This window comes from Lutjanus erythropterus, chromosome 14, assembly GCF_056507025.1.
Source record: "Lutjanus erythropterus isolate fLutEry1 chromosome 14, fLutEry1.hap2, whole genome shotgun sequence".
Lineage (NCBI taxonomy): Eukaryota > Metazoa > Chordata > Actinopteri > Lutjaniformes > Lutjanidae > Lutjanus > Lutjanus erythropterus.
The window spans coordinates 20,084,269-20,103,061 of NC_139330.1; the positions used below are offsets into that span (position 1 = coordinate 20,084,269).

Genomic DNA, 18,793 nt, shown 5'->3' on the forward strand with positions numbered 1-18,793 from the left:
AAAGTTAAATCACTATTAACAAAAATGGCAATCTGAGAGGAGTAACTGACGTATACATATGATATACAGTAGAAAATATCCAGTATATACCATATTTGAAATGACAGGTTTAATCAAGCAGCTATAATCTAATTACAGATTTAATTTTGTTACCATTTTATTATTAATCAGACAAGATTACATCTTTAAAAATGTAATCTGGTCTGATTATGGTTACTAATTAGTTTGATAGTTTGATTACGGATTCCTGATTTATGTGATCCATCAACACCAAACCCTCCTCTTCTGTGGAAGTAATCAAAGAAAGGTTCACCTGATTTACCTTCAACTTTTCATCAGAGGGGGTGTTATTTTGTCTGTCAGCATAAATGATGGACTTATGTCTGCATCTCAAGATTGTCTGATCTGAAATTTGCATTTTTGTGGATCACTCTCCAGTTTCTTTGGACACTTCAGCCATCGGTCAGAGTGGCAGCTGATCAAGATCGACTACAAGGGCCTGTTTAACAGGAGATGCATGGATGGAGATTATCAGACGTGGCACCTGCACAACAAGGTAACAGGAATATTAAACAATATTGATTTGTTGTCAGCTTCAAGAGATGCACGTTTGTCTGTTGTCACTGTAAACACAGTACACTCGCTCAATGCATGAACTTGCTGGGTTTTTCACCAACAAGGATTCATTTTAAACCTTGATTATGTCACAGCTTAATTTTAATTTATGTTCCACCAAACATTTATACTAAAATTAAAAAAGATTAAATTTAAACCTTTCTTTAAACCTCTCTGTAATTAATAGTCTAAACCTAAATTAAATTTAATTCTGTTGCACCAAAACTTTAAAATACAGTTTAAACTTTTAAAATTTAAACTTAGACTTTTTAACCTGGGCTGCCTTTTTGAGATAAAATAATTATCTGTTGTGCTGCCATGAGTAGGCTAACTAGGCTAACCAAGTTTTTAGCTAGCTAGTAAACAATGTAACATTTTGTTAATTATTTGCTAGCAAGCACACAATATAACATTTTTGTTTTACTTTTTAGCTAGCTAGTGAACAATATAACCTTTTGTATTATTTTTAGCTAGACAGCAAACAATTTAACATTATGCTAAGGAAAATAGAGCAGTCACAATGGTCCCCGACCCCTCTTTTATTTTACATCACTAAACATGGATTTACTAAATAGCGTTTTTAACTGTGCAGCAGAGAACTGCTTACTTATAAATCTGGATTCACTCATTTTAAACTTAGTCGTAGCTAAACTCAACTAGTTAAATAACTAGTCTTAGATCATCAGTCTTGGTGTAGTCTAGTCTATGTCTCTCCTGTCTTTCTGGAGTTTCTTTTCAATCTCGTAGAAAAACTAGTTCATCTTTATCTTTGTTTGATAGGGAGAGCTGTGTGTGATGGGCGAGAAGCAGATCTATATGAAGCGCCGGCCTGGCAACCGCTGCATGCTGGCCCAGGACTACTCAAGGATCTATTCCTCAGAGCCATGTCTCTGCACCGCCTATGATTTCGAATGGTAATGACTTCCCCTCACAGATTTCCCCACTGGGACTTTATAGTGTAACTTTTATCCTCAGTGATCCTTAATTTCTTTCATTGCATGTTTACCAAACAGCCCCCTCTCCTTTGAACATCTAATTCAATTGCACTTAATTACAGCTGCTTGTAAACATTTGTAATCAAAAACAGAAGTATCAGTTTGCAAAACTTCATATGCAGTAATATCCATCTTACATTGCATATTTGCCAGATAACCAATATGACTGTATTCATCGAATCTAATTATAGTTTTGAAATTGTAGATGGAAGTTAGGAACTTTTTCACAGTGCTACTGTAATTTGCATAATGTCAAGTGACTTATTAGAATTCAATTAATAATGAATCGCTAAATGAATTTTGAATATCTTTTATCCATCTGTCTGAAATTCTGTTTGATCCTGCTTGTCTGACAATCAGGTCTCTAGTTATGGTCTTAAAATATGCCATGAAGCTCCGACTGCGAAGCGTTTGCCCCACTACAAAAGCTCGTAGAGGCTAGATTATTTGAGCAGCAGTGTTTATCATTTTATGAAGTGTCGTGTTTTTTTGGCAGTGATTATGGGTGGGAGCGCCAGGCGGATGGGAAGTGCTCCCCTGCTTTTTGGTTTAATCCAAATGGTGCAGCTAAAAGCTGCAGCACCAGCCAAAGCTTCCTTAACAGCACAGGGTAAGTGGGCCCCAATGTTCAATCCATCTCGAAACAATATTATTCCATTCCAGCTTGTTTGTCAGAACACAAACAGAGAATAATGCTTCACTTCCTCAATGGCTCAGAAAAAAAACTTTAGAGTAGAACAAAGTAACCTCAACGGTGTCCCTATTCCATAATACATAATAATGATAGTAAAAAAAAAGTACAAAGATTTATGCAGTTTTATACTATGAAAGTTAACACATAACTCATGCTGTATTATATTAGTGTTTTTACTTTATGTTTCACAGGTATAGGAAGGTTTTGTCCAATAATTGTAAGGAGGGAGGGAGGAACGTATACTCGCCCAGGAGGCAGGCGTGTCGCCCCAGACCACCACGAGGCCTCCGGCTGTCCACCGGTCACGGCGAGTTCAGTGCCACTGTGGGAAGCAACGTTACTTTCATGGTTTACCTCGACGATGTGAGTCAAGGGCAAAATCGTCACTCACTGAGTGGGAAATGAATGAGAGTGTGTGTGCATGTGTGTGTGTAGTTGTAGTTAGCAACCACCTCTTCTGCCTGTTGCTGGAGCCCTGAGTGTTAACAGAGACAGGTGATGACCAGCTTCATGTTACCTGTTATCCAGGATCACCAATGTTAGTTTCAGTGAAGCGAGTGACACAAAGAGAGACGGAGACCTCGAGACGACACCTTTCGATATGGAGATCTTAAACAGCGGTTCTCAACCTAAGGGCCACAACCTCAAAAGAGGTTGTGAGATAATGTCTGGGAATCTCCAGGTGGTAATGTATAAATAACAGAAGTAAAAATAAAAAATGTAGCACCTCACTAATGGTTGAAACTATGAACCTGCACAAAATTACAATTACCAACATTAAATACACTGTTCTGAACAGAAACAAACACCAGCAAAAAGTAACATTTGCATTTTCATTACATTGTGTGTACCAGTGATATAATTTGCCTTAGAAAAGATTTTATTTAGTGTGTTTGTGAGAGTCAAAATGTGCATGAAAATGAGTTCTAATTGGACACACAATCACGAATAAACCTCTTTTATTTTGGTGCTTTTGTGCCACACTATCATGCTTAAATAAACAGCTACAGCCAATTTTGCTAGTTATCACATGGAATGATTACTGTGGAGCAATGGCTTCAGCACCACCGTCAGCAGCATCAAATGAGAAATACAAGGTGAGAGTTTCCAAAAACCTGGACTCTCTGCAGAATGGATGTTTTGTGCGGGTTGTGAACACCAACCTGATTATTCTTAGGGGTCATGACACTGACCACTGGTCTAAAATACAAGACACTGAAATTGTTCCTGTGGATGACAACTTTTTGGGAAGTTAGATTTCCCTCTTTTGTGTGGAGGGATTCATGCATCATGTGAGAATTACTGATCATTTTAAGGGTCAGTTAAATTAAGTCACAGCATGACTAGCAGCTGTAGGCTATGTAAAATTTTATTAGCTAAATCTTAATGCCAACATGCTAACATGCGCACAATGACAATGTTAGCTTGTAAGCCTGGTTACATCTGCTAATTAGCCCTCAACATGAAGTACAGTCCATTATTTTTTAACTTGTTTGGTTAAAACAAGACCTGACCTTGACCTGATGCTGTCAGTGTGCTGGTAGCACTGGAGGAAAAGTTAGAGACCAAAGTCAAATGGATTTATCCTCTGGGATCAATGAATTTTTATTTCAACGTACTTACCAGATGTTGTGATATTTCACTGGGAAACTAAAATAAATAAAATCAGCTGGTGATGCTAGATAGGATATCAGGTAATTACCAAAGTCATTATGAATTCTTCCCTGGAGATCTTGAATGGCAAACCATTAATATTTGTTGAGATATTTCCCACTAAATCAAAAGAGGCAAACACCAGGAGTTGCCTCTTTTGGTTCTGTGTGAAGACGGTGCAAAGAGGAAAAGTCAACGGATCACAGAAGTCATTAGATACATTCTCTAGGAACCATGAATGTGTGCATTGAATAGTTGTTGAGATATTTCAGCGTAGACCAAAATAGTGAACTGACCTAACAATAGACACACACTGTTAGCCCTAGAGCTGTGCACACCACTATCATGACTTATCATGCAGCATGTTCTGTTTTTATTTGACCAGGTTTTGAAATAACCCAATACTACGGTGGTAATTGAAATGTTGTTTGTGGTGAATTACACAAACAGTATCATTACTCTGGATAACTCTCACATCTCACTGTGAACAGTTTTCATTGGAACTACTTTCAACTGAGAGAAAGAATCTCTGTAAAGACTGTTGACAAGATGTTGTTAGGTACACTTGTTAGGATAGCTACACTGTCTCTGGAAAAACAACTTGTTATAGATTCTTTAAGTGTATTTTTTATAATATGAACACTACAGGCCCTTTTAACCTCTTATATTAGTGTGTTGCCAGAAACCTTAAGGAAACAGATATCTCAAAGTGTGTGGGTAAATAAAACCAAAGCTGTCTGGATGGCTAGAGGCCACTGGGGGTTAGTGAGAATGTTTTTATTTTTGTAATTCAGGTGAAAAAACACTTTAATAATGGGAATTTGTTTGTTTGTTTTGGATGATTTTATCAGATGGCAAGATTGCATTAGATTATAAACTGATCCTTCTTACTCTGAGACACTTTCATGACCTCTTTTTGCCTCTGTAGCTCTCTTTTTACTTTTTACTTTTCTTCTCGCGGTTGAATTTCTGTCTCCATCCACTCATATTCACCCACGAAGTGTTTGTGACATAGCATATAGAACATCTCAGCCCAGGCACTTTAGCAGTGGACTGCGCGTACCTCACTTGTATGTGGTCTAATTGAAGTCTCCTGACCTAAGCTGTGGTGACAGAGGCCGTGTCTTACCGCCTGTCCACAGGGAGACTCGCTGAGGACCAACATCCAGCTCGACTTCGGGGACGGCATCAAGATCACATACTCTAACCTGAGCAGGACTGACGACGGCATCAGGCACATCTACAGAACGACTGGGATTTACCGAGTGACAGCTTCTGCCGAGAACGACCAGGGATCTGACAGCAGCACACTGTTTTTACACATCACCAGTATGTGAATAAGAAACATCATTACTCATTCCTGCGGCAGCGCATATAGCATGAACCCCTTCTCTTTCATGGATAGTCACGTCCCCACTCTGCTGAATTCCATTTCAGTCATGGCTGTGTTACTTTAATGCATTGGAAAATGCAAAAACACACTCTTGGAGCTAAATGTATATCAGCTGCAATCGCAATAATACCCCCTTGTTTGCTGAATATGTGTGTGTTTTGTGTGTGTGGGTGCATTTATTGTATGTGTGCACACATGTATGGATATGTGCGTGGTGGTGTATGTGTTATTCCCTCAGGTGCAGTGGAGCGTGTATATCTCTCTGCTCCTATTGTAACCATCCGGGGGAAGGAGGCTAATCTGACTGCGGTGATTTGGCCGAGTCACACCAGAACATTGACCTTCTTCTGGTGGTTCGACAACAGCTCTGAGGTGAGAAACTTCTCCTCCCACTCCCACTATTGTTCCACACACACCATATTGTCCTGTTTGCTGCAGTCTTTTACATTCTCCCACTCTAATCTTGACAGGGTTCCTATGCAGTATAGGAACGTATGGAATTTAATTTTAGTAATATAATCATTTCCAGACTACTGCCTTTATTTTGTTTTCTAAAATATAAAATTCAGAATTTCTTAAAACGAACATCATACAAGCAGAATGTTTTTCATGGCATATATACAGTACAGTATATAGCATTACAAATAACCAAATATTAAGCTTATCAGGACATTTATCAGTTATGCAGTGATGTAGTTGCCGCACTGACACTGAAAATTTAATTATTAAACTTATCTGAACTTATTTTTGGTTCTTATATAAAAAAGAGACTTAAGATATAGTGGGGACAATAATATAGTATTATTTATTCATTGAGTTAAGGGAAAATAATATGAATAGAGGTAGCACCAGTTAGTTTACTTCCTCTTTGGGAAGACATGCTTGGCAGTGGAATTTCATCCAACTTTCAACAATGAGGAAATGCAAGTTTTCTGAGTGCTGGCTTGGTATAAAGCCTGGTTGGTAGGGGTCCCCCCCCACAGTTCAGCCCATAGGTGATCCAGGGACTTAATTCAATCATCATAGTGTGGAACACGGTTTCACACTGTTTTACTGTCGCTTTTAAAAGTAATAATTCCCGAAATCTTGATGCAGAGTTGCAGTGAAAAGACAAGGGTGGGTGACACCGGAGTCGTAAAAAAAAAGGCAGAGCAACTGATTTTAAAGTCATCACTTTCACATACATCAAGTGAAATCCTAACCACAACTTCGAGCATTTTTACTGGTGTAACTGGGGAAACTAGGCATTCTGTCATCATGGAAATAGACCATAATATTGTGATATTTATTGTAACTTTGTCAATATCTGCTGTCATAGCTTCTACACACAGCTCCCTTCAGCTCACTGGAGCAGCTCAGTGTCTCTGCCCGGCTGTAACATAGCCTCCAGCGTTGATTGGCTATGTTTTGTGATGTGTAACCATCAGATAGTGCTGTGGGCATGATATTGAGTGAGATGACAGAGTGTAGAATGATTAAATACAAGAGATCTATATATCAATATACAACAAGGATGTATAGCAAGATTTTGATGCATTTTCCTCTTTGATTGATTGTATTATAATTAATAGTAATTGTAATTGTATTATACTCTGTAGTGTATTATTATTATTATTATTATTATTATTATTATTATTATTATTATTATTATTATTATTATTATTATTATTATTAATATTATTATTATTATTATTATTATTATTATTGTTATTGTTATTATTATTATTATTGTCATTAGTACAGGGGTGACTACAGAGAGAAACTGATCCAATCCAAGACTCAAAACCTGGATATGCTCCAAACTGGGAGTATTGTGAGCTATTGCACGCCTACTAGTTGGTTAAGATTTCCTAATGGGAAAAGAAAGCTAGGTGCAAATCGTTGTACATCTCCTACATAATCCTCTGGCAATTGCTTGGCAACATGATAGCATACATAGTCAGAATGTAACGTACATGTTAACAGTTGGATTTGGAAAAAAAAAAAGAAAATTACATAATGAACATCTAGCTATTTGCACTACAATTAAGGCTTGAAAAGAATCTAGCAAGAAGCCTGGAAATGTGAGTCTGGAAAAGTATGGAAATTGTTGCAAAATGTTTAGGAACCCTGTCTTGAGGTCTTTGTGTTGTTGTTGTTGCCGTTGTTGCTTGCAAAGTGTAAATCTACTGAGCTTTCACACACATCATGTAGAATGTGATTGCACGTGACTGGCCTGTGTCTTTCTGGAGGATCCAGCAAGGATGGCTGGTCATATTTATTTATCACGTTGATTGTGTTCGCTGCAGCACTCCCTCATTATACAGTATGTCAAGGGCTGCATGTACGGAGTATTCTATATTCAGCTGAGAGGATGCGGGTTTTTCTGTGAAATTCTCTGTGTTTTTCCTTTTGAAATCCAGCCCATTATAACCTTGGAGGGAAGCATCCCTTACACATTTCAGAGAGAGGGAAAAAACAAGGTCACGGTCCAGGTTGCTTCTGGGAGCACCATAATACAGGATTCAAAAGTTATAACTGTTAAAGGTGAGTGGGGGAGACAGTCTTCAAAGCACTTTAATTGGTGCGATGCACGTTACATGAATATGCAATATGCTATCTTGGGGAAAGTGTGATGCCTCTTGGTCCACTCTGCAAGCGGAGCCACGTTGATGTCAGCGTGGACTCGTCTAATGAATAAAATGTCACGGTAGGCGAACACGAAATCTTGAGGAGCAATTAACTTCAAGGCGTATGTTGCCAAATGAAAAAAGACAAAACTGCACATCAGATTAATCAAAAACGAAACCGGAGGTAGCATTCATATTCTAACAGACATCACTTCATCTCTCTTCCAGAGTTCTTCAGGTCGCTGCTGTTATCGTTCTCGCCGGCTCTTGATGAGCACAATCCTGACATCCCTGAGTGGAGGGAGGACATAGGGCGGGTGGTGCGGACAGCTCTGTCACAGGTACATCAAGTCCCCATTGCTCTGAGATCTGTCCTGGTGCCAGCATCAGCCACCAGTGGCTTTCAGGGTCATTACTATTTTATACCTGTGTGCAGTACTGATACAGCTGCCATGATGTTTTATGGTCCAAGTGAGGAATTTTGTCTTTTTTTAGTTTACCTTTGATGACAGTAACCAGACACAGTTGCGTAGTGTGAATTCAAAGGTGATGTCAGTATGTTTGCCAAGGGACAGTGTCAGTTTGGAGACTTTGACTTTATTGTCCAAAGTTTAGAAGTCCAAACTTTAACCTCTGCAGTAGAGTTCTGCCTGCTTCTTTGTGGTGCCCTGTCGCTGCAGTAGGGATGCACTCAAATCCAGATCTGTTATTAGGAAAAGCACAAATAATATGATGGAAACAGATACTTGCTGCATCCGTAGTTGATCGTTATTATTTGGAAAAAAGTCAGAGGGGGCAAAAGTACACACATTTTTTATTCAAGTAGAAGAGCAGATAATTGCGTAAATAAACTAGTGAAAGTAAAGGTACTGATTCAAATCCTTTACTCAGGTAAAAGTGAAAAATTACAGTCTCTGAAATGTTCAGTAAAAAGTCACCCTCTGAAGAACATTTCTGCTGAATGTTTCTGTGCAAAGCTAACTTAACCTCACTCATTCTCCACTGATGAGTCTTCCTTCGGTTTTGCCTTTTTGTGCCTGCTTTCATTTTGTTACCTCTTCTTATGTCGATGTTGTTGTGTTATGCCTTTTACATTATTTTCATCTTGTTACATTTTCTTTTTATATAGTTTTTATCTTATTACGTCTTACTTGTTACATTGTTTTCATCATTAAGTCTCATGTTTTTTTGGTCTAGTAGAGTGTGAGGATGTGGAAATCATTATTATATAATTAGAAATCATGAATTATATACCAATCATTTGATGCTTTGTAGGCATGACAGTTGCATTGTCAAAGAACTTGAGGTCAGGAAATATAAGATTTGCCTGATGTAACATGACTTCCAGTATAAACCATGCCAACTTCTCCTGACCTCTCTGAATACAGATACAGAGGCAGATAATTTGGTTGGTTGAACAGATACAGATGCAAATAATGATGTCCCTGTGCACCCTGAAGGTGTCTGGGGTTCCCGAAGAACAGCTGCTGGTGTCTTTATACCCTGGACTTCCGAGCACAGCAGAGCTCTTTATCCTACCTGATGTGCATTCATCAACTGAGCACAAGAGAAGCAGCGAGGAGGCTCTAGAGACGGTAAGAACCATGATATGTAGAAATACTGTGTAAGTAATCATGTGAACTTCTATCAAAAATAGCTGTTTCACCTCTACTAATATAACACATAAAATTATATATTTTTAGGCATGAAAAGAAGTGTATAATAGCTGCTGCCAAATAATGTTGCCAGTATAGAATTAGATTAATTAACCTTGGCTCTAATATTCATGTATTCTTTCATACTAGCTGCCAACAAAGATGATTCAACATTTCTTTAGAGAGTTAGATGAATTACATGTAAAGCTCTAAAGTTTGCTACAGCTAACTAATTACCACATTAGTGTATATTTCATTCATTTATTTATTCTATACACCAGGGATCTACGATGTTTTTCAGGCCAGGGACCCCCTATTTAATAGAGACGGTGGAGCAGGGACCCCCTGCTACATTTTGTATATTGCATTGAATATTTTAGGGTGTTCTCTCGTTTGCATTTACCTGTAGCTCAGGAAGTTACAAAACAAAACATTGTAGTTCACAGCAGTGTCTGTACTCCTGAGATAATAATACAGGTTTTTTTTTTTTTTTTTTGTTTGATTGTTTTTTTTACAATTTAACTTTGCTATGTTGGATTCATGTCAATGTCTACTTTAAGAGATATTTTAATTGGGGGAAAAAAACAAACAAAAGAGGTCCTAGAGCGAGAAGTCCCAGACCCCCTGTTGAAGACCCACGTTGTGCACAACAGAAAAGTAAAGATGACAAGTTAATTAAAGTTAAAACAAGTGTTAATTGGTCAAATTTTTTTAATGGTGGAGAGAGCCGGGCTAACTGTTTCACCCTACTTTCATTCATTGTGCTAGGCTAAGCTAATCACTTCCCAGCTCAAGCTCCAAAAAATTTGAAAAATGTCTATTATTAAAATCGTGTTTTGGCCCAGGATGCTGGGGTATTATTGTCTTCCTATTATTCTCTGTTTTCAGTCACTGTTCGGTTAGGTCAAGGTAACAAAACCTGTTTGTTATGTTTAAGCAACAAAAGTCATGGTTTGTCTCTACTAAGTGCTGCAAATAGCATTGTTGGCTATAAACACCTGGGTGCTAATAGTGTCTGCCTTATTTTTATTTATTTTATAATAATACATCTTTCTCTGTTTGTGTTTTTGTTAAATACCTCAAACAGATATCAGATATTTTTGTCACTGCCCTGAACCAAGGCCTGGTCCAGTTTGAGCTGAAAGCTGATATTCGCATTATCGTGTACATGACTCAGCAAACTTTGGGTAAGTTTGTTTGTGAACTTGGCCTTTTATCTCTGCACACTTGGACAAATGTAATTACTGCATTTAAAACCTTTGGCAAGTAAATAAGAACAAGGCGTTCAAATTTTTCAAAGCTTTAATTTATCCTGGTTTACTACAGTATGTCTGCTCATCCACAGTGCATTTGTTCTGCTTACTGATGTGCTGAAGATAAGTGTCTTTCTTGGGATGATTTGACATTGAGTTTCTTCACAAACACTGAAAAATAAAACAACAGTATTCCCTGAGTGAGATTTATACGATACAGTATATCACAGGATTTAAATATTTTTCACATTGTATCAGTTTTGCACCTGAGGCTGTGAGACAGTAGTACTCTTTGAAATCAGACGATCAATGACGTGATTGACAAAGAAGGCATTTGGTATGCACTGAGGAAACTGGCAGGGTCACCGGGTCATTAGCATATCTCAAAAACGTGTCGATCAACCCTGCGTGGCTTTACCCTTTTCATCCACCAACGGATCTGTCTTCATTTGTGTCTGCATACAAAGGTCTGGGTTGCCTTTAAAATGATCCAGAAAGGTCATAGACTTCATAGGCTTCTCTCTGAAGGAGAGAAAGATGGGCGGTGAGGGGAAATACTTTGAATATTGCATCTCAGCATTTAAAAAGCCATGACTATGCATAAGCTACCTGCATGACGGACCCCAGGGAGAAGCAGGAGACCTCCTGAAGGTTCCTTTTAATACCCTGAGGGGATAACACGCAGAGAGCAGCACTTCAAACTGTACCTGCAGTTGTTACATGACACGGGGTAATGAAAGTAATTTCCTTGAAATTAGACAGGGCTTAGAAAAAAAGAGGAGAGGTTTAACTCATTTGTCTTGGTCGAAATACGATGCTCATTTGACGCGTTTTTCTTTCAGCGCCACTTGTGGATTCAAACGCCATCCACAGCGGTTCAGCCATGCTGATGCTGGTCACTGTGGTGTTTGTCGGTTTAGCGGCTTTCTTCATCTACAAGTTCAAAAGGTGTGTTCACTGAGATATGAACCTGTTAATCAGGAACCAATTTATCTTTGTTGTTGCTAAAAAACCTTACACAGCTGCTCTGTTTATTTCCATGTCATTAGAAAAATCCCCTGGATCCACGTTCAGACTGAGGATAGTCATGAGAAGGAGCCGGAAGTGATCAGTACCGTCGGACAGAACGACAACATGTCCAAGGTCAAGCTCAGTGAGTTTCCCTCTCAGAAAGAACTAATGGAGAAGGAGCTGGAGGCCAGGAGCAGAGGTACACTGCCTACACATGTACTGTTTACCAGCATTAACAGTCATTATGTGTTGTACAGAGCAGCACTAGAATAGTGGTGGAAAAAGTTTTGAGTGTATGTATGATTGTGTAACATCTGACACTCTGTCCACACTAAATCTGGTAAATATGCACTGTTATGAGATCTAATCAAACCACGTACCAATCAATTGTGCGCTCGACATCTGATATAACCACCCTAGTAAATAGTGTTTGAGGCTACTGGCTATTTGCCTATGCTTCTAATTTTTCAAGAGAAAACGTTTTATATTGTGACACAATGACGTACAATATAGCCAACAACAACCAGGTTGATATTAGAGATGGTCAATTAACTTGATATGGCAGCTTTTTGTACTTAAATGAGGAGGTATTGTACAGATAACTACTTATTTCAGCTTCATGGATCAACAATTTTGTTGCACTTTCGATGCAAGGAACAGGAATAAATAGAAACAGGGCAGACCCTATCTTCCACCCAGCGTATGGCCCTGGTTGTCGTTTTTGCTATGTCTGCAAAATTGCAAATGAACTTGAGCATAGTCTGTGTGCCCATGGACGATAGGTCTAAAAATGAACACAAAATGAAAGCATGGCCATGCACACGTCTTGTGCATTAGACCAACACCTGGTTTCCTCCTAAAACTTTATTTTAGGAGGATATATTTTATGACGTGGAGTCAAAACTACAGTACACAGCTGTGGTGCAATGTTTTATTCTGAGACTAAATTAAATACAGAATATTAATATCTGCGTACTACTCAGACACATTAAAGGGGAATTCTGTTTTTTAGATGTGGTCCCTGTTGTTTTCACAAATTTGGAGGTCTAAATGACTAATAGCTACAAAAAATTTTGAAATTGTCCACTAGATCACCTGAGCTGGCAGCTGCAAAATGAGCTACAATGGCTGAGAGCATTATGGAAGGGATCCCTACAGAGATCACTGGACAGACGGCCCCTTTCTGACAAGGAAGTGAAGCCGTTATATCACTCTATTCAAGTCCACTAAGCACTAACTTAACCTCAAAGAAAATGAGATTTGCTGGGTGACTCTCTCACAGGATGAATTCAGATCCTGCAGCCAGTTTTGCAACTCCCAGCTGAGGTGCCCTTCTGGACTAATTCCAAATCTTTTTGTACCTATTAGACACCAAAATATGTAAAAACATGGGCCAGGTTTAAAAAAAATACTTCAATTGCCCTTTAATATAGGATTTAAAGTATAACTGTCAACTACTGTCATGAGACTGATGCTGATTAACATTTTATTGCCCTAAAAACACATCACTGAACATCTGTTTTGAATAAACTATTGTATTTAGTGTAGACACAAAAGACAAAGACATTTATTGTTTCAGTTTTATTTAAATGAGGTTCCCTCTGTGTGACTGTATCTTGAAGGGCGGCAAACTTCTGCCGTGCTGGACTGTTGTTTTCAATGCAAAGTGTCATATTTTTACATATTGCACACCACAAGCACAACTGCAGTGCCGTAACCAGACATCACGATGACAAGTTAACTTTTTGATTGCTCTGGCTGACATCCACTGTGATGTCTTTTAGATGAGAGCTATTTGGTCCCTGCAGACAGAGTGGATTATTTGACAAAAGTAGCATTGCAGTGCTCCTGACACAGACATGTGGGCTGCAGGCCTTTTTTTCTGGTCACTCAGCACTTTCCGCTATTCTTCATTTCTCAGCTGTTTCTACCTTTCCGAGGCCTTGCTGATCTGAAACAAATTAACTCCTTTTTGGTTACATTCGAAAAGTGTTTATTTATAAAGGGGCAGAGCAGCATGGGACCTTTTGATTTGGGGCTTGATTAAGTGAATTTACAACCTGCTGTTTAATGACTTCATTAATACTATGAGGCTTGGTTTGTTTCTCATGCAATCTGATTTTGGCTGAGATACAAACACAAAGCTGAGTCTGTTGTATCCAGCTTCCATCCATTTTACAAAAATATAATAAGATGTATCTTCTGCAAGTGCAAATCACTGTCCAGATGCAGAATTAATAGTCATCATTCATCTTTTTTCAATAATGCCCTCAATTACTTTTCACTATTACACTGTGAATATTCAGATATGTAGATGTAATTGCATTTAAATATACTTTCCACCGTATAAACAGAATAGTATAAAATGTTCCAGTGCCTGTAAGTTATTCTTGCTCTAGCCAGTGGGAAACATGCCCCCTACCAGAGGAAATTAACCAGTTTTAATTTAATTAATGTCTGTGTTCACTGATTTTATGTGTTCTCATTTTACTTCAAGTGGCTTTAAAAGCTCTGAAAAGAAGGAGAATCTGTCTAGTCGTTGATACCTGTCTCAGTGCAGTGAGAGCTATGAAGTAAAATCTCAGTCAAATTTCATAAAGGTTGAAGCGAACATTTGAACATTTAAAACCGGATTTGAAGGATTAAAATGAACATTTAAATGCGCGTTTAGTTAAGGATCTTAATTTGATTTATGTTAATACAAATTGGTTCTGAATGATTAACATGACAGCTCACATGGGCTCATGTTTCATAATAAGTTTGCAGTTCAAGAATTTAAGCTGCAAAAGACATTCAGGATCCCCCTGTATGATGCACCACACAAGACAGCAGATCGCCAGAAGTCCACCTCGCCATCAGGTCAGGATTTCTCAACACTCGAGACAAAAATGAACACTGTAGGGAAAAAATTGTTATATTATTTACATAAGCACAGGTCTACGTGTCAGGTCAACGTGACAAACACAGGAATAATGGAGGATATCAAAGAGATGGCTGCTTGTCACAGCAGGGAGACAAACTTTGTCTCAGGAAAGGCTGAAGGCAGCGAGACAAGAGACTGATAAATAAAACAAACAGGAGAGTTTGGGAAATCCTACATTACAGCACCGATAATACTTCCTCTGTGTCACGCAAGTGATGATTGTCCAACTTCTACTATTGGCTCACCTAGCCTTAAACCTCAACTGAGGTGATACCAAAAAAAATAAATAATAATAATAATTAAATAAAATCACCAGGTACAAGGTATTATACATAATCATTGCCAGTTTCAAGTTGAGTCAAATTGAGCCAAAGCCCATATTTATGAAACCTCTAATGGTCAAACAAACAGAATCTGGCAAATTTCTCATTTTACAGCTAAACGGTACACTAAAATATGTTAGTGAAAACATCTGAGATGAGAAATAGGCAATGCTTGAGCAGAATCTTTCTTTATATTTGATCAGCACTCCTAGTTTGACAGTTTCATCTGAATTTCGGATGCCTGCTATGTTGTGCTGGACGGAATAATTTGCATAAAGTTGAGGTCGAGTGGTGATTATGCAAATACAGATACAGCGATTGGTCCGTCAGCTTGCTGTGCGCTATCCATCATGCACCTCATGGCTGGATCTCCTGCTTTCTATAATAGGATCCATCGACTTGATATCTGTCACCAGATCCAGTATGTCTGTACCATTAGAATTACACTTAAGAATGGTCTTAGGAGCCAATTTAGGAATGAAAACATCATAATCTGAGTGTGAAGAATAAAACATTTATCAAGAGACATATGCCTATATACAGTAAAGTGTTACTGTAACCTTTAAGAGCAATCGCACGATTAATCACATGCATTAACAGCACCTACATCCGCTTCATTGTTTATTCCTTTAAAGAATTCCCTATATTTCTTCACATTTTTATTTGTGTGAGATGCCTAAAGTGGCCATAATCAATATTTTTATAATAATGATTAGTGATAAAGCTCAAAAATCTCCAGCATGCACCACCTGCTGAGGACCAGATGGCATACACATAGAAACAAACTGAGCAACTAACTGACAGACACAGTGGAGTAATGTTGTCAAAAACATGAATATTTATTTAATAAATTGTGTTCACGTGTTTCATGGTATCAAAATTACCAAAGCTATAAAAAACAAGTACTCATTCATGACCTCTGTTCAGGTCAGTCTTAATTGTTCTGCCTGAAATTTGTCTTGCAGCAGAGAAACAACAGACGGTGTTCAGTGACTTTTTATGTACCAGCACCGTGTGCAGGTTGTTAAATTAGTTTTGTTGTGCATAGGTCTGATGAATTATTTTTATTTACGAGACCTTTTGAGTTCTCTTTAATTCAAGAGCATTTTTCACATCGCAGTAGTTTGATATATAGCTTTAAATCTTCGGTTTGTGAGTAGTGGTAAAAGTGAAGTATATAACTTGTATCTTTCATTTGCTGTAAGGACCAAATTATATTTTTAGCAGTGTGATAAACACAAGCAAAGGTCTCTTCCCTCCTGGACGCTCAGCTCTTTGAATGTAGCCCATCCTGGCTGGCATAGGCTGATAAAGTAACTTCTGTTGAGGCTCACAGGGAAATTAAAATTTTGCCGCAGACGAGATTTTAAGTCTTAAAATATACTCCATGTGAAAGCAATTTAAATCTCATAAATCATATTTCTTTAGCAAATCTGAACTGACTGCCAAATCTCTACCTTGATGAATTTACTGCCAGGTTATTAGTTATATGGGCGAACATGAAATTAGCTTCATGCGGCTTTGTACAAATCACAGAATTTAAAACTACTGACACAGTTGGGAGATAAAAGTGGCACCTTTGAGAGAGGCAGTGTGTGCACAATCTGAACGACCCCTCTTGTCACAGCGATCCTATCTTATCAGCCCTCCATCACCAGCTCAGCCCTGCTTGGATAGGCCACGTTCCTTTGAGACAACAGGGGGCTTTTCAACAGAAATGCACGGCTGATGACTTTATAATTAAGTGTAAAAGCTTATACAAACCATTTGATCTTCAAGTGAAAAGATTAGAGGAGGCAAGAATGAACTTTGAATTGTTTGGTTGATGTTAAAAGCTGTTAAAGGTTAATACTTCTCCTCAAAATCAATGTCATGTGGATAAAGACAAAATATCACCAGTTCCAGCTCAAAGTTGCGTTTGCAGAGATTCTCTTTCATAATTCTTTTATCCTCAAAACAAGCAACCTGTTATGTGCATGTGATGACAAAGCAGTTGACGCTTCCTGTATTTAGTCTGTTTTATTATTTGTTTTCATGTTTTCAGGAGGAATTGGAAGAAATATGGAGAGAATTGTCACAAGAGAATTTCCAAACTGTACAAATGTGTAAGACATGCGCTCTGTTACTGAGTAAGTACAGATTGATGCGTTACAATTGTGGTTAAAAATTGTTTGCTTTGTTGGCATTGTTTTTTTTTTTTTATTTCACGCTGATAGCTGCTATCGTTCAAAGTCATGTTTTTAACTCACATGGATAGAGTTAGTATCTACTTTTTAATATCTGATGAAGATCAATCCATCGAGCCAGACTCTAGGGCCTCTAGTTTGAGGGCGGTGAATTGCTGAAACTGGCTGATAACTGTGGCACCAAGTACAAAATGTCGAATTAGCATCAAGGTTTATGTCCACACCATGAATATTCAGATGCTATTGTGTAATTTTGATAAATGTTTTACTGCCTGTGACATATCATCCTTCCTCTTAATTTAGATGTCAGAAGAGGAAAACACAGACTGACATTCAGAAACAAAATACCTCAAAAACTATTTAAAACTGAGAAATATATATCAATATAAAATAAATGAGAAAAGTACCATCAACTTGTGGGTCAGTACAAGAGAAAGAATGTATAGGTCTTATTGTTTATGTGTATAAGTTTGATAACTTAAGCATTAGAGAATTATCATGTCTTACTATGATGATATGTAGGCCATTAAAAATACAATATGTTAGAATTTTAGTTTAAAACATTCAGAAATGAGCTGAAACCATCAACAGGATATGAACACAAGGACAGTTTTGACGTTATGATAAAGATGTATATGTACTGGGTTGCAGAGATAGTTACTGAAGTTAGGATCATAACAAGCTGGCCCTGGCCCGTCCAGTCTTGTAAGAGAATGCTGCAGGAAGACGTATGTTTGTTGGCCAACCCAGAAGTTAACCTCGTTCTGGTTCCCTGCACAAAAAGCCAATGGGATTTTTCCATTGGATTTTGGATTAGTAGAAAAAATAAGCTCTGTGGCAAATAAAAGTTTGTTCAGCATGATAATTTCCACTGATAAACACCACGTATATGATTTCTGAAGTGTAAAGGCAATCGCCAGAAGCAGCACTCAATCATTCTGGGTTTTAGGACTCATTCCTGCAGCACTGTATACCACTTAGTACATCGAAAGGCAATAGTGAGTCACAGTAGTCCAGCAATGGTGGTTTTCTTGCTGGGTTTGAGTCCTGTCATCCCAGGACTGAGGAGTCAGAGTTCTGGTCGGAGCTGCTGTTCACCTCTGTGCTGTTTTCCCTGTCCTCAAATCACCCTCCGGCTGTGTTCAGTCCGGGTTTGGTCATGTTCACTGGGAAGCTGCTGAGCTCAGTAACACTACCTGAAAACCTCCTGCCAGTGGTCCAAAGCTCCTGTGCTAAGGGTGTAAACACCAACACTCCCCAGGCTGTCTGCATCGCTACAGTAGGCACCCTGCTAACTGAGCTAACTAGCTGCTGAGCTAACTAGCAGCTACAGTTGGCAGCAGTTAGCTGTTGGTGGCCTCTGGTGATATGCTGCCCCCTGTTTGTGTGGAGTACATTAACAGGTGGCCAAATCTTACATATTACACCTCTATGGAATATTCTGATATTATAACACAGGGCCTAAAATTATAAGCTAATTATT

The 18,793-nt window shown here is 38.4% G+C and overlaps 1 protein-coding gene across 1 annotated transcript in view; it reads left to right on the forward strand.

Moving 5' to 3' along the window:
- Window positions 1-17,517, forward strand: part of LOC146315502 (VPS10 domain-containing receptor SorCS3-like) — a 56,767-nt gene extending 39,250 nt beyond the window's left edge. Inside the window, exons 15-27 of the mRNA XM_084736017.1 lie at window positions 439-556; window positions 1,396-1,529; window positions 2,107-2,220; window positions 2,496-2,667; window positions 5,100-5,286; window positions 5,589-5,722; window positions 7,753-7,876; window positions 8,188-8,300; window positions 9,420-9,554; window positions 10,702-10,801; window positions 11,710-11,815; window positions 11,917-12,077; window positions 17,169-17,517. Of these exons, the coding sequence (XP_084592143.1) occupies window positions 439-556; window positions 1,396-1,529; window positions 2,107-2,220; window positions 2,496-2,667; window positions 5,100-5,286; window positions 5,589-5,722; window positions 7,753-7,876; window positions 8,188-8,300; window positions 9,420-9,554; window positions 10,702-10,801; window positions 11,710-11,815; window positions 11,917-12,077; window positions 17,169-17,233 (1,663 nt within the window). The 3' untranslated portion in view covers window positions 17,234-17,517. The remainder of the gene's footprint in view (window positions 1-438; window positions 557-1,395; window positions 1,530-2,106; window positions 2,221-2,495; window positions 2,668-5,099; window positions 5,287-5,588; window positions 5,723-7,752; window positions 7,877-8,187; window positions 8,301-9,419; window positions 9,555-10,701; window positions 10,802-11,709; window positions 11,816-11,916; window positions 12,078-17,168) is intronic.
- The last annotated feature ends 1,276 nt before the right edge of the window (window positions 17,518-18,793 follow it).